This window comes from Monodon monoceros, unplaced genomic scaffold (genome assembly GCF_005190385.1).
Source record: "Monodon monoceros isolate NGI ecotype Baffin Bay Population unplaced genomic scaffold, NGI_Narwhal_1 Super_Scaffold_13, whole genome shotgun sequence".
In the NCBI taxonomy this organism is placed as follows: domain Eukaryota; kingdom Metazoa; phylum Chordata; class Mammalia; order Artiodactyla; family Monodontidae; genus Monodon; species Monodon monoceros.
This window is the reverse complement of record NW_021703769.1, coordinates 18,529,956-18,545,170: the sequence shown is the minus strand read 5'-3', so window position 1 is coordinate 18,545,170 and position 15,215 is coordinate 18,529,956. Positions and strand designations below refer to the sequence as shown.

Sequence of the window (15,215 nt, the reverse complement as noted above, 5' to 3'; positions counted from 1 at the left end):
GGCTGTGTCCGGGGCCGCGTGAGGTAGCTCTGCGGGACGGAGGGACTGGCAGGTCGACCACGGGCGGCGCGCGCGCCCCCAGCTGGGGCCTGTCCGGGGGTCGCGGGGCGCAGGCGCAGGCGCGGGCGCGGCGGCGGGCGACGGGCGGGGGTCCTCCCCATGGGCGCGCGGGCGCCTTTGTTCCAGGCGCGCGGGCCGAGGCGGGGCCTGCAAGGCCGCCCCGCCCCCCGCTCAGGCCCCGCCCCGTCTCCGCCCGCAGGAGCCGCCGCCGGGGTCTGCTCGCCCGCCGCCTCCGCCGCCGCCAGCTCGCTCCCGGCGGGCCTGCGCCGCGGCAGCCTGTGCCACCCCCAGCGTCGGAGCCATGGCGGGCGCCGCGTCCCCCTGCGCCAACGGCTGCGGGCCCGGCGCGCCCTCGGACGCCGAGGTGCTGCACCTCTGCCGCAGCCTCGAGGTGGGCACCGTTATGACTTTGTTCTACTCCAAGAAGTCGCAGCGGCCCGAGCGGAAGACCTTCCAGGTCAAGCTGGAGACGCGGCAGATCACGTGGAGCCGTGGCGCCGACAAGATCGAGGGGGCCAGTAAGTGCGCCCCCCTCCCTGGGGCCCGCCGCGCGCGCGGGGGCGGCGGTGGTCTGCGCCCGGCTCCCGCGCTCCTCGGGCCGCCGCTGAAGAGAGACTTGGGCAAACTTTCGGGCTTTCCCCCCCACACCCTGTGGGCCCCGCCCCCGCCTCGGCCCGGGTGGTCACCGGGGGCGGGGGGCATCCGGGTCCTCAGTCACCTGACAGGACACCCCCTCCCCCAGCCGGGGGGCGTGTTCCAGGCTCTTTGCCCAGAGGCCTAAAAATCCTAGCGGGTTGGAGACCAGCGAGGCCGGCGTCTAGTCCCCCACAGCCCGGGAGCGGTGTCGGCCGAGGCGACGGGAGCCGAGGCAGCGTGCCCCCTGCCAGCCCCAGAACCGGGGCCAGACCAGATGCGCGCCCTTTCTCCAAAAAGAGCAGCCTCCGCGAAACTCTGGGCCTCCTGGCTGGGCTCATACTTGGAACGGAACCTTTGGGTTCCCTGGGTAGAACTTAGGCAGTTGCTACGGGAGGGCTGGTTTTGGAGCGGAACCGGGCCTATGCATCTCCGTCACGGGGAGAGGGAGGAAGGTGGTCCTGTTCGGTTTGGAAAAGCCTGAGGGGAGGCAGTGGCTGCTTTTTCCCGCCGCTTTTGTCCCGAAGCTGAATTTTGGAGGTCTGTGTGCGTGGGCAGATACCCAAAGCCGGGGCATGGAGAGGGGCCAGACTCCCCTTGTCCTTGGATGCACGTTCTCAAGAGCTTGGCTCCCAGGAGGCCAGCCTCACTGCTTTGTGTCAGGTACTGTTCAAGAGCACGCAGCCAAATTGGGGTCTAGCCCTTTGTGTCCTGTGGCCTGTGTCCCGTAGCTGGAGGGAACCAGGAGTGGCTACTCTTGATTTCCTGCCTCTTTGCCTTCCCAGGCCTGACCTTGGCTGCTTTTGCGAAGGAGGGAGGTGGGGGATTTTGAAAAACCCCAAATCCTTCAGAGTGTTATTCCACTGAGCGCGTGCTTGTGCTGTGGCCGGATGGGCCCCCAGCTCTGCTCTCCGTTCCCCCACCTCCAAGTGTGAGGGGTGATTTGTCTGCAACCCCAGGCTGTGGGGTTGCTTCCTGCAAAGACCCCCAGAGACTGAGTTAGAGCCAGGTTCAGAATTAGGTCCATGTGTAGGAAGTGGGTTCAGGAAGTGACACCCCCAAGGAAGGTCCCACAGACCTCCTTGGCTGTGGTGTACCTGCCTGAAGATGGCTGAGAAGATTGGGAGGAAGGAAGGTCTTACGGTGAGGCAGCCGTCCTCAACTACAAACTCCAGATCTGACACAGCTGCCAAACTTCCACACGGCAGCCACCTTCCTCGGTGCCCCCGTCGGCCCTGTCAGCCATTGGGAGAAAATTTTAGTTATTTGAGAGACTGGATTCCAAAGTGGAGGAAGGACAGACACTGCAGAGAGCTGGGATGGCCCTGGAAACATCACCCAGGCATCAGACTCCAGGCGCAGCCCCTTCCATGTTTCTGTGGTGCTCTGTGTGCTCGCTCTCCTGAATTGGTAGCACGGGCTGGAGGTTCCCAGATAGACTTCTCCTAGGTAACAAGCTGCATTTCAAACCGTGCTCGTGACCAGCAGGCAGTAAGTGCAGCACAGTGGTTGAAGGCAGGGTTGGATTTGAAGCCCATGTATATTTGTTGTGTATCCCCTGCAGCTAGCTACTTCTCAGAGCTTTAGTTTCCTCAGCTGCGAAGTGGGAGTAATAATACATCCACTATATTTTGTTGCTCTGGGGGTTAAATGAGAAGATTAAAACAGCTAGCACAGTGCCCGACACATTGTAAATGTTTAATAAGTGTAAGCCGTTATTAATGGTAACAATAATGGAGTATGACTGCTCTCCTGGACTGGGACTGTGTGGCTGCAGAAGAGCGTGAGGGTGAGGGTGTCGGAAGGGAGGAGGATGGGGCCCCAGTTCCCACTTCACTGAGATCACTACCCGGAGATGGGAGGATATGGTTTTGTTTTGCCCTGACCCAACTACTCAGCTGCCCACCTACCACGTAGAACAGTGGATAGAGTTAAGTATCAGGAGATATGCACATCTGGCTCATGAGTGGGTAGCTTTCTTGTTTGTACGTTGGGGCATGTACAGAAGGAATGGGTGTGGAGAGGCAAGAGGCTAGTCCACTATGTCTCCGGTGTTTGGGGATGGAGGCAGGAATGCAGAGGACCTGATGACCCCAGCCCCCAATGGTGGGTCAGCCAGAGAGGTACAAATTCAGTGATCTCATCAGTTAGCTGGGATTTGAGAGGCCTGGAACGTGGGCAAAGGATGTGGAAGGGGCCCTGGCCCTTTGATTTTGGAGGCCCGGGTTGAAGGATTCCGGGTGAGAAGGCTAATGGACACTCATGTGGAGTTCAGACCTTGCAAACAGAGCCTCATGCTGAAGCTGCCCCATTGCTGCCTATTCATGGGTGCACCTCATTGTGGGGTTCCGATCCCTGCAGCCCCCCTCTGTAGGTTCTGAGGAAGTTTAGACTCCCAGCAGGGCCCCTTGCCGTCTGGCCTTTTCCTGCTGACCCTGTAACCTGGCCAAAGAGAGAGAGACACTTCTGGGACCCTCAGGGTGTCCGTGGCCCTGAGGAGAGACTGGGGTTCAATGAAAGTGCCCGGCACTCATGTAGAGCAGGGGTCCCCAACCCCCGGGCCATGGACTGGTACCAGTCCTCGGCCTGTCAGGAACCGGGCCGCACAGCAGGAGGTGAGCGTGGGCGAGTGAGCAAAGCTTCATCTGCTGCCCCCCCCCATCGCTCGCATTCCCGCCTGAAACGCCCCCGCCCCCCGTCAGTGGAAAAATTGTCTTCCTCGAAACCAGTCCCTGGTGCCAAAAAGTTTGGGGACCGCTTATGTACAGGACCTCAACAGGACCTCATTCTGGCCTAACTCTGTGCCCTCTCACTTTATCCTGCACTTGTGAGACGGGGCTGGCAGGTGCTCACTTCTCCAGTGGGAGTTTGGCTTAAAAGAGGGGTGGGGAAGTGCCTTGGTGCTGGTTGTCACGGTGGTGTGACAGGAACCAGGTCAACGTTGGGCTTTTTATGTTACAGATACTGACTTAAATGAGCACAAAGTAATTACAGACCTCCTGCTGAGTGCTACAGAGACTTTTCATCATGTTTTCTTGGTTTATCCTCTTAAGGGCCTAGAGTACCACCCCACTTTACAGATGAGGAAATAGAAATGTAGGGAGTGAATTGTGCTGCCATGTGACAGCCTCAGTTGGACCCGGCTCTCCAGTCAGTGGCTGGTCGGCCAGTCCCAAAAGGACTCAGAGCCCCGGGATTGTGCTGTGAGTGGTCTCAGGCCCCCGTTCTGTGGTCTGCGTTGCTCCTCTGAGGAGAAACCTTTGTGTTCAGACTGTTCCTTACAGACAGCCTCAGCCTCTCTAGGCTCTGGCTCTACACTTTTCCCTCTGGTGCCTTCTGGGATGAGAGGTTCAGTCAAGGGTCATTGTGGGTACAGTGGCTCGGGTGGAGGCTCCATGGTGGGCTCTGAGTGCCATCCAAGCGTATCTGTGGGAACTTTTGCAGCCCCAGCCTTTCGTCTTTGATTCTTACATTGACACCCTTCTAGACGCCAGGCTTTCTCAGGTGGTGAATGAAAACAGGCCCTTGCCCTTAGGGAAACTAAAGGGGACAATGGAATGGTACCTTTGATGCCAGGGGTGGGGGGTGGCAGAAGAACGCAAACCGCCTGGACAAGGCAGTCAGGCTCACAGGGTAGGTGACATTGGTACCAGCTGTCTGAGGCCTGACCCCTGTGGCTGTCAGACTGCTGAGGAGATAGACCACAGGGCCAGCCCTGAAGGCTGGGCCCAAGGTGCCTGAGGAGGGCAGGCCTGTATCATTGGGGATTTTCTTTGTGCTGGCTGGTTGCTCCCGGGGGGAGAGCGGTGAGAGCACATGTCCGGATCTCCAGAGCTAGCCATCCTCGCCTGTGCGTTTCCTGTCTGACTAGTTTTTCCAGGGGAAGTCAGACCTCTTAGTGTTTCCTCAGCCCCCCAGGCTTGCCCTGATGTGTGGGTTTCCAGACCAGCCCGGCCAAGCTCTCTGTCCAGCTGGGGCTTTTTCTTCCCTGTGAACCTAGGAAAGGGGCCTGCTTCACAGATGCCTGGAAGAGCTGAGCACAGCAGCCCTGGGGCCCCCAACACCTCCACCTTCTCTGTGTGTGTGCACGTGCCCACACAGACGTACGCAGATGCACAGGCTTGAGTTACCAGTTAGAGAGCTTGGTCACTAGCTTGTTTTGGGTAGCCCCTTAGAATGGGGGGCATTTATTTGCTCAGTAAATATTGTGTGAACACCTTATTTGCCCAGTGCTAGGCACTAAGGGTTCAAAAGATGGATAAGACTTGGTCAGTGGCATTGAGGGACTCCCAGACTCCTGGAAGAGACAGATTTGGGAACGTGTAATTATAACCCTGTGTGTTATGTACCTAGAGGTCCATACTGAGAGCTTTCTGAGTGCAGAGTAACGAGCTCTGCTCAGCAAGCAGAGGGTCGAGGGGAGAGAGCCGGGAAGGCTTCACACGGAAGGTGGCCGGGGAGCTGGGCCTTTCTGAGTGGTTGAGGAACTTGCCTGTGCCCTGGCTGAGGCCCTGGGGATCGCTGTGCAGGGGTTGGGCTGGGGGCAGCGTAGGGAGGGCCATGGCATGCTGTAACTCGTGGGTTGTGCTCTGTTCTGTAGGCCAGCTGTCACCAGAGGCTGAAGCAGGACTGTCCTGTGTTTGTCTGGGAGAGGTTGAGGAGGGAGACCCGTGAGCCACTGCAGTTTGCAGGAGAGACCTGATGAGCACAGCACAGCCTCCATGCGAGGCAGGCGGGAGGCAGCAGCGATGGAGGGGAGGGGAGGGGCTGGGGCTGGAGGGAGGAGACAGTAGAGCCAGGGTAGCTTAGCATTCGGGCTCTGAACTCTGACTGCCTAGGTTAAAATCCTGTTGTGCCGCTTACTTGCTCTGTGACCTGAGCGGGTGACTTTATCTCTCTGGACTCCTTGTTTATAAAAGAGGGATAGATTACATTTTTCTCATAAGGGAGTTATGAGGATTCGGAGAGAATCTGCAAGATGCTTCGCATGGAGTGTAGCACCGTGTAAGTGCTTCACGCATGGGAGCCCTGACGAGGAGGAAGGTGAAGATTAAGTTGCCCAGGAGGACCTGTTAGTGGAAGGGAGCAAATGTACCTGTGGTATTGAGGGGGCTGGCCACCAGGCGCTTTGATTCGGAGACAAGGAGCCACCTAGCCTCTTTCTTGAAGCTCTCAGGAGCCCCTCTATCATCAGGGCTCTTTCCTGCCACTGACTTTTGCAGGGTGCCAGGGCAGTTGGCTGTGAGCAGCGGTTTTGGTATCATATGAAGGTATCAGATTGGCCTATTTCTGAGAACGTCGCCCTGAGAAATGCTACCTGAGCGCCTTGTGGGAGACCCCTGTCTTCCAGGAAGTGCTTTAATGCTGGCACGTCAGTGTGCTAGGGCCTGCCTTTGCCTCTCCCGTCACCATCCCTGTCGGTCTCCGTTAATTCAAGGCATCTCTTCCCACTCTGTGCCCTTTTCTCTGGGATGTGGCTTCAAGGAAGTCAGCGGTGGCTAAGTTGGAGGGAGGAAGGGAGGCCTAATGTAGCAAAGGCCTGATATTAGGGGATAGGAGACATTTTCCCCCTCTCTGCTCCCTCTCTTAGAACTGCAGAAGTCAGTGGGGACTTTGAGGGGAGTCCCAGGAGAAGTGGAGGTGGGGCAGGAGGAGGGGAGTGTTCTGGAGCTCCTAGTAGAGTGCTTTGTTTAGAGAAGCATGGCGCCCGGGCTTCTCTGGGGGGAAATCTTTGAGAGCAGCATGGTATCAGGTAATAAGACTCTAGGCAGAGCCCAGGGTGAGGAGTGGCCTCCAGCAGCTGTAGCCAGAATCAGTCACATTTGGGTCTGAGTCTCAGCTCTTCCTGTGACCTTGGGTACACGTCACTTTAACCTATCTTAAACTGATCTTCAGCTATAAAAATAATTTCTCCCTCACGGAGCAGTATATTAACAACGGTCAAATAGATTTTATGTGAGAGTGCTCAGCACAGCATGTTGCACTCGTGGGTGCTTAACAACTATTTGTTTCCTTTGCTTTCACCATAACTAACTACAGAGCTCCAGTTCTGTCCACCACGAAGCTGGATGCCGTGGCTGCTCTGACAGCCTGGGCTAGAAGCCTGTTTCCTACTTCTTTTCTTTGTTCCCTCCCTGAGTCTGTACACAGAGGTCGGGGGCAGGAGAAAAATTGGGTACTTGAATAGTGCATTAGTTCATGGAGCATTTTCTCATCCATTGTGTTGTTTGAGCTCCACCACAGCTCCAACTGAGAGGTGGGAATGATAGGCTCTCCCTTGTAGATGAGGAAACCAAGGCCCCAAGGCTAAGGTGCCCCAGCAGGTTCATGGTAGTGCTGGGACCAGAGCCTGGAACTTCTGATTCCCACTGCAGTGTTCAGTTTATTCCTCCACTCTGGGGAAATGACAGTAAGGTGGGTGTTCTGCAGGACCAGAGTTGTTTTACTTTATGTGGACAGAGCTCCCTGATCTCTCCTCTGCCCTCTGGGCAGATGTGCTGGTCGATGCGCCCAGGCCCCCTTCCTGGCACGCTGGACTCAGAGCCTCCATCGGGACCCTCTGCTGCCCTCGGCTTGCCACAGCCCCCATCGAGATGCTACTCTCCCTGATGCGGGGGCCAAGGTAGCAGAAGAGCCTCGCCCTGACTTGCTCTTACTGGGCTGTGGTGACAACCGCACTGAGCCTCTGCCAGGGCAGTGGGAGTCTGGGCTCTGGGCTCTAGGTGCCCTGAGAAGGGCCTCTCCAGGACCCCGACAAGCTGAAGCACATGCCTTCGTCCACACGTTCCTTCGTTCATCCCACATTTAGTGTGGTCTTAGCTCCTGTGTGTTAGGTACGCTGAACCAGACATGCATGATGACTCCAGCCTCTGACTTGTTCACTGTGGCAGTAGATCTCTAGCATAGTGAGCTTTCCATATCACCATAGCTACTCTTTCCTTGAAGGAAAAAAAAAAAAAAAAAAAGCCCTGAAAACAGCTTTCTTGGGCCCTGTGGCACACTGGACAAGTGAGGTGCCACTTGTGCCTCCCTGGCTTTGGACTCTGGCATTTGCTGACGTGCCAAGCACTGTGGAGTCTAGTGGTAAACATAAAGGTTAAGGCACATACAGCCAGAAAGAAAAAATAATGGCGGGGTCTGGGCACGCTGAGAAGGAAACAAGCCAAGCTTGCTCTGTCGGTCTGGAGAGATGAGGGTGTGCTGTGTTCATCTCCATGGCTGACGGCAGCCGAGGCTTGGCTCTCCGTAGGCCATATGTGTGCGCTGTGGCGAGCCACCCCACTGTTTCCGGAGGGGGGCCTTGGCGGCTCTGGGTCTGCCCCCAGGTGCAGAGCCTCAGCACTCAGGGCAGATTAGGCTGGAGGAGGATTTGGGGAAAGGAGGCCAGGGAGGAATTAGTTCCTGTGACTTGAGCACGGGGTACAGTGAGGGTGGCCCCGCTGTTGTGGCAGGCAGGCTGCAGCCCTTGTGGGTCAAGAGGCTGCCTTGGCTGGGGTCTCGGAAACAGAGAACGTTGTGTTCTCACTCCGAGGTATTATAGCTGTGCCCTTGCCTAATTGTATCTCTCCGCCTTCACCCCAACACACATACCCCTGCTTGAGCTGCCCCCGAGCCACAGCTTCCTGCCATCACCCCATCACCCCAGAGTTAGAGCTGCTCATCACAGCTGGGTGTGCTGGGGCCTCCAGAGGGAGCGGAGGCTGAGGCTGCCTCGAGAGAGTGCCCTCAGCCCTAGAGGAGAGGGAAGAAGTGTGAGAAGGGGGAGGTCCTTGGATATGCTGGGGCTGGGGAAGAGGTGGTGGGGACAGTGCAGGTGGTCGCTTTGGTGGAGGCTGAGGTCCCAGGAGATGCGGCTCGGAGAGTCTCCGCTTACATTCCTGCCGCCGTTCTTGATGGTCTCCCTCTCCTCCTTGTAAGACTAGTTCCTTTTGAGGAGGTGCTTGGCTTGCCTTTGAGAGGCTGCAGTGGCTGAGTGCCCAAGCACAAGTACTAGGTCTCTCCCCGACTTGTCACCTCTAGGAACCAAGCCTGTCCTCGGGGAAGCAGGGAGGGCTCCTTTTTATAGCCCACATGTAGGCTTTGTGTACAGGCTCTGCTGCTTCCTTCTGGGCCCTTCCCGGTGTTGGCCGGTGGCCCTGGCTTCAGCAAGACTACGGATGCAGAGTACATGGGGCAGGGCCTTCTCCTGCAGGAGACTGGCATCTCCCTTGCTGAGCCAGGCCTGGCACAAAGCAGCCTGGAGTTAGGAAGCAAGAAAAGAAGGTGACCCAGTCCTTGATCCTGGGAAGCTTGTGATCTGGAACGTGCAGAAAACCGTGAAAGCCCAGGGCCGGCAGGAAACAGCTGTGCCTAAAGTGCTGTTGGCTGAGCGCGGGGCTCCAGAGAGAATCAGCCTGCCACTGTGGGTCGCTCCCCCTGCTGGCTAGCAGGCTGGCGTTGGCTAGAGGATCGAGGCGTGGGCTCGGTGAGGAGTGGACGGTCTGACCAAAGCTCCAAGCCCTGGTGGCAGACATCTGACCAGACTGGTAAGGCGTTGGGCCACGGAGAGTTGGACCGCTTGTTTGTGTGAGACCTAATTCTAACTCATCGGGGGTGGGCCATTCACATTGGGGTTGGCTTCCTGTTTTCTTGGATACCTGGGGACGTGGCTGAGCTGAAATGTCCTGAAGGAAGTGGTTGTTTAAGGGGCGCCCCCCAGGTCCCAGTGTCCTTGGCCTGGCCTTGCCCTTGCAGGGGTAGGACACTGACCATACTGGGACTCTGGCTGTGTAGCTGTGGGTGTGTGGTGGGTGAATGCAAACCCCATGGGATTGTGTGACTTCAGCCTCAGGCCCAGAGAGTGTGGGCCCGAGTTCATGGAGTGACTGACCCTAGGAAGGAGGGGAGGAGTTGCCCACAGGTCCCAAAGGCTTCTGCGCCTACTTGAGGGTAGGAGGTCAGCTGGGAAGTTGGGTAGCGACAGGAGCAGGGGGCGACGAGTCCCTCTCTGAGGCTCTGAAGACCACTTCCCCCTGTTTGTCCTCCGGTAGCTCTCCTATTCTGACCCTAACACAGTAATTGAGTATAATGTGCCTGTGTTCGCCTGTCAGTTCCTAACTGGGGCTGGCCTTTCTTGGGAGCTCTTAGCATATCCAGCAAGGAGGTTAGAAAACGTAGTATATATAGGTTTGTCAGGGGTTACTCAGAGCCTCTTGAGGCCAGCAGTAAAATAACAGAGAGAGTCCCCTCCAGTGAGAACACCTGATGCCTAGACTGTTCCTTGAGGGTGTCCTGGTCCCTGGCCTGAGAACTGGCCCACACTGGAAGGGTGAGGCTCTGCAGGCAGGGGTGGGAGGCTAGCAGGCAGCTGTCTTAAGAGGGTGGAACCAGGGAATTAAAATCAGGAAGGGCAAGTCCCAAGGTAGCCACTCCTCTCAATAGGGGAGGTGATTTTGAAGAATCTGAGCTGGGCTTCCTGGGGAGGCAGGGAGTGGGTGTTCCCTTTCACCTCGGAGTGAGGTCAGAGAGTAGATCACATACTGGGGCCTTGGCTCCCCGGGAAGCAAAAGGAGGACAGGAGAGTGGCTTGGCTTGGGCTGGTGTTGCCCAAAGGGAGTGGCCCACTGAGGAGAGGCTGGACCAAGCAGCTCTAAACCGGGAGAGCAGGTGGGTGTACAGGAGAGGGCGTCTGAATGAGCAGGCCTGTGACTTACTGACCCTTGTCATGGTTTAGAACGTCTCCAACCTAATCAGGGTTGACTCTGTTGGGGGTTTGAGGGCTGGCCCCACATGTCCCCCAAAGAGGGAAGGGCCCATGGTGACAGTAACAGAAACCAAAGAGGCGGGGAGGCAGGGCCAGGGTCGTGAGACAGCATGGGGGTCAGCAAGCTCCACAGGGGAAGGCCTCTGCCATCCCCCTCCCACCTGTACCCCAACTTCAGCCCCTATCACTCAGCCCCCAGCCGGAGGCCCCTATCATTTCCTTTCAGGAGAGGGCCCCAGATTTTTTCTTTCTTCTCCTAACAGTCCATTTCCTGCTAGGCACTGGGGCATTGACGCCAACAGGCATGGAGCTTATGCTCCAGTGGAGAAGACAGTCAAATAGCCTTAAAATACACAGCGTTCCCACTCATCTAGGTACTAGGTAAATGTGGTTGTGAATGATATTAGAAAAGCCAGTAGGACTTGTTCAGGGATTAGATTGGAGGGGGTGAGAGAAAAAATGTTAAGCATGATTCTGAAGAGTCGAGTCTATGCACCTCTTTGGAGGTGATGCTGTTAGCGGACCCGAGAGGTGTGGCAAGAGGCCTCGTTTTTGTGAGGGGTTGACTTTGAGGCGAACAGGTGGAGACAGCAAGTAGGCAGTTGGTTTGAAGGGTCTGAAGCTTATAGTCAAGGAGTAGGCTAGAGCTGTGTTTGTAAATTACCTGCATTGACACTGACTGGGGAGCAGGGAGAGCATCGGGAGAGGAGAGGCCCTTGGCATGGGGCCTTGACGAAGGCCAGCGTGGGGACAGGTGGGGATAGGCCTGGAGCCCAAGAAGAAGCAGGAAATCAGGAGAGGAGAAGTCAAGGGCAGAACTTCCAGCAGGAGGGAGGGCGTGGACAACCGTGTTGATTGCCCTGAGGGTCAGGAAAGAGGAGGCTGGAAAAGCGACTTATGCTTAGTACTGTGGTTCTCCAGGTGGCCTGAATGTACCATGAGGAGCATTTCATTGGGCCTTGTGAGAGCCTGGACACTCCAATACCCAGCCCTGCTGGGCCCTCATCCTCTTCCCTGTAGCTGGGAGCCTGACAGACACAGGCCATCTAGAAAGAACTCGGGCAGCACCAGCCTGCAGAGTGGGCAGACGTCAGCATCCAAGGGACTGCCTGGGGCGTCATGTGGGCTCAGGCAGAGAAGCTGGAGCAAGCCCCCTGTTGCACCTGACCCCACTGTGGTGTTGATGGCCAGCGGAGGCCTACCTTCCCTCCCCTCTCATCCATGAAACTCTGAATGCCCTTTTCCCCAAACCCCCAGACTGCTGCATCGATGCCTTGGCTTCTGTGATCCTCCCTGGCAGACCTGGACAGGCCAGTCCTCCAGACCTGCCTTCTGTGGACAGAGTGGTCCGAGACTTCCCACATCCAGCTCCTCACTTTCTCTGGCTCTCGGTGCCACAGACACCTCCCTGTTGTTCTACTCTTTGCAGGACCTCATAGTTATCTGCTTCCCCATCTGTTTCCTCCACCGGGTAGGAGCTTTCTGGCTTTCTCAGGGGCAGGAACTCCAATGCCTTACTGATCTCTGTTTATCCAGGACCCACCCCAGGGCCTGACGTGGAGTAGACAGACATTTGAAAGTTTGATCCCGGTGATGGAATGAAAGAACAAGCCCAGTAGATAACTGCTCATCTCTCTCCCAGCTTTGAGTTCCTTGGGTGGGGCCTCCTTGCCCTTCCTTCCTTTGGAGCCAGGGCATGCTGTTCCCACCTCTGAAATGGATGGGATTAATTTTGCATCTTAGGGAAGAGGGCTGCCTGCCTGAATGGTGTGAAGGCTTGCTGGGCTGCCCAGCTTTTTCTCTGCAAACCCAAGTTCAGGGTGTGTGCTGCTGTGGGGCCGCTGCAGAGGGTCCCAGTTCTACATGAACTACCACGTGACTGTGACAAGACCCTTGGGAGCCTCCATTTCCTCATTGCTCCACAGAGGAGGTTCACCTAGAATCTAGACTCCAGATGATTCATGAACTGGCGAGGATCCTTGACAGCTGTGACCTGAAGCAGTTAGTGTGTAGGAGTGCAGGGTTCCGTGTAGGAGGATCCCACAGATCCCCATCCAACTGTCCGAATGGCCTTTTCCTGTTTATTAAGGTGGGAGAAGGGCTGGCTGCTCTTCTCAGTCAGGTGTTTGGGGAACAGTGATGGACGAAACCCCAACCGGGGACAGATGCTGAGCTCTGCCCTGGGTGTGCCCTGCACTCCGGGGTTTGGCTAGGCCTTCGCTGTTGCATCCGGGAAGGGGTTTAGTCCTCTCGCCCCTGCTGGTCTGGTTTGAAGGTGCTGCTGCACAGGAATGGGAAGGAGATAAACTCCGGCCTCACCTTCCCTTTGCTGCATGACCCTGTGACCCTGGGTCTCTGAGTCAGGATCCGTCCTCTGTAAAATGGAGGCTGAGAGCTCCCCACCCCTCCGCTCTCATCTTTCTCCCTGGGAGCCGCTCCAGACTGTTCTGTTGGGCGGGGATAGGGGGGCTCTCATTCCTACTCCTTGAGCAGTAGGTGGCCGACATGGAAGCTGCTGGCCATCCCAGGCCCTGGCTCCTGCTGCATCAGACTCCTTTCCCACCTGTGTGCAGGTTCTGTCTTGTCTTCTCTTTGGCCACCTCCATCCTTCTCCTTCCAAGCTGTGAGGCTCTGTCAAAGCTGTATAATCCTGGCCGATCCAGGCACCCTAGGGTGCAGAGGCCTCTGGCTCCCTGTGTAGGGCAGCAGAGGTGCAGAGCTGGGAATCAGCTGGTTGGCAGTGCGCTTCCCTTCGTGGATTCCTTTCTGCATCTCAGCATCCTCTGGGGGAGAAAGTTCAGCTCCATTTGTGCTCTCTCCGGCCCTGATGTGTAGTTTCTTTGGAGGGTGGTACAGGAGGTGCTGACTTGCGGGATGGGGACTGGGAGTGGCCCATCTGTTTGGCCCAGGCTGTATGTGGAGAAGATGTGATTGATGAGAGATCGTTTCTGGGAAGGTCTGTACAACTCTCCCGACCCCTGGGACCCGCTCTTTTGAATCTCCTGGTGGCCTTGGCTTAGACCCAAGCAGGGCGTGGTGCTCAAAGAGCCCTGCCTGTTCTCTTTTGTTTTCCCCAAAGCACCATTAGCTTCCCATGGTTCCCACCGGCTACAGGAACCTGTGTACAGGAACCTCCCAGTGTTTTCAGATTACTCTGGCCCCTGGGGCGGTGCCCGCGCCCTCCCCCGCCACCCCCCCGCACCCCGTGTCTGGTCCTTCTTTCTTCTCTCCACATGGTCACCCCACTGACCACTGCATTTGCATATTTGTTGGAGCTCCTCAGCCTTTGTTGCCCCATGGCACCACCTCTTCCAGGAAGTCATCCCTGATACCCTCTTTGAGCATCTGTGGCCTCTTAGATAATTAGCTTTGGAGTCTAACTCTCGTGTGTTCATTCCTGCTTCTAAGCACTCTGTAAGCATTTTGAAGCCTCCCCAGGGACCTGGGTTTGGGGAATGGAGAGGAGGCAGATGTGGTTTCTTCCTTGTGGAACTCACAGGTCAGTGGCCTTGACACCAAGGAGGCATCAGATGGTGTGACCAGAATGCGGAAGCACCAAGTATGCCACGGGACCAGGCCTGATGGAAACTTAAATTGAGAAGGTGGGCCTGGCACATGCAGAGGCTCAGAGGTAGGGGGAGCGCTGGGAGCGGATGTGGGGCTGGGGTCTCTGGATCTCGTGGCTCTGACTGGACTTGGTCCCTTTTGAGGAGTGCTGAGCTTTGCCCACCTTCCTCCAGGACACGCTGCAGGGCTGGGCGTCCACAGCCCACTGTCAGGGGCAGCGAAAACCCCAGGGGAAGGGACCTGTCCCGATAACATTCACTTACCTCTTTCAAGCTTCCTAGATGTTTTTTAAGAAACTTTGGTATTTATCATGACTTACAGCTATTTTAAGTTGTAAAAAGTATTTACATGCATTTTTATACGGTTAGTTTCTTTTTTTAAATTAATTTTTGGCTGCGTTGGGTCTTCGTTGCTGCGTGCGAGCTTCAGTAGTTGTGGCACACGGGCTCAGTAATTGTGGCTCGTGGGCTCTAGAGCGCAGGCTTAGTAGTTGTGGCACACGGGCGTAGTTGCTCCGCAGCATGTGGGATCTTCCTGGACCAGGGCTCGAACCCGTGTCCCCTGCACTGGCAGGAGGATTCTTAACCACTGCACCACCAGGGGAGTCCGGTTAGTTTTGAATTTCCTGGTGGCCTTGGGGAGAAACGGTTAGTTTCTATTGCAGTTTCCACCAATTAATTTATGCACTTAAAGGGAAGACTCTCTTAAGAGAAATATTTTGGTGAATGCATGTTTCATGTCCAGAAATTTGTGATATGTGTCATTTCGTTTTTTTGTGTGTGGTGGTGCTGGTGGTTTTCTTGACCGTATCTTCATCATTAGGGGGTTTAATTTTCAGTATGTCCTCTTGTCCCTTTCTAGCAAAATCACTTTGCTGACTCTGTGTAGTTCTCTGTCTGCATGTGAAGGGTTTATGGCAGGCCCACCCCCACTAAGGCCTTCACTTTATCCACAGGCTACCTAAGAGCTGAGAGACTTGCCCGAGGCCCAAGCTGTATCCTCAGAAACGGGATTTGAAACGTGGTGTTTGTGATTTCAGATCTGTTAGCATTCTCTCCTGGTGCCCCACCCTATGCAAGGTCGGGGTAGGTGTAGTGGCGGCACGTGTTGGCTGGTGCGTAGGTGAGATGCTGTGACTGCACAGGCCCGGTGCTGAGGCTCAGGAAGCAGCCTCTGGCTTAGAGCATGTCATGTCTGTGTGCACCGATGTGAA

At 56.3% G+C, this 15,215-nt stretch overlaps 1 protein-coding gene across 2 annotated transcripts in view; it reads left to right on the top strand.

Moving 5' to 3' along the window:
• Positions 1-265: 265 nt before the first annotated feature.
• Positions 266-15,215, top strand: part of PLCG1 (phospholipase C gamma 1) — a 36,036-nt gene continuing 21,086 nt past the window's right edge. Inside the window, exon 1 of one of the 2 annotated variants that reach the window (XM_029220512.1) lies at positions 266-578. In XM_029220512.1, the coding sequence (XP_029076345.1) occupies positions 362-578 (217 nt within the window). In that variant the 5' untranslated portion in view covers positions 266-361. The remainder of the gene's footprint in view (positions 579-15,215) is intronic. The other variant, XM_029220513.1, reaches the window with a different exon arrangement.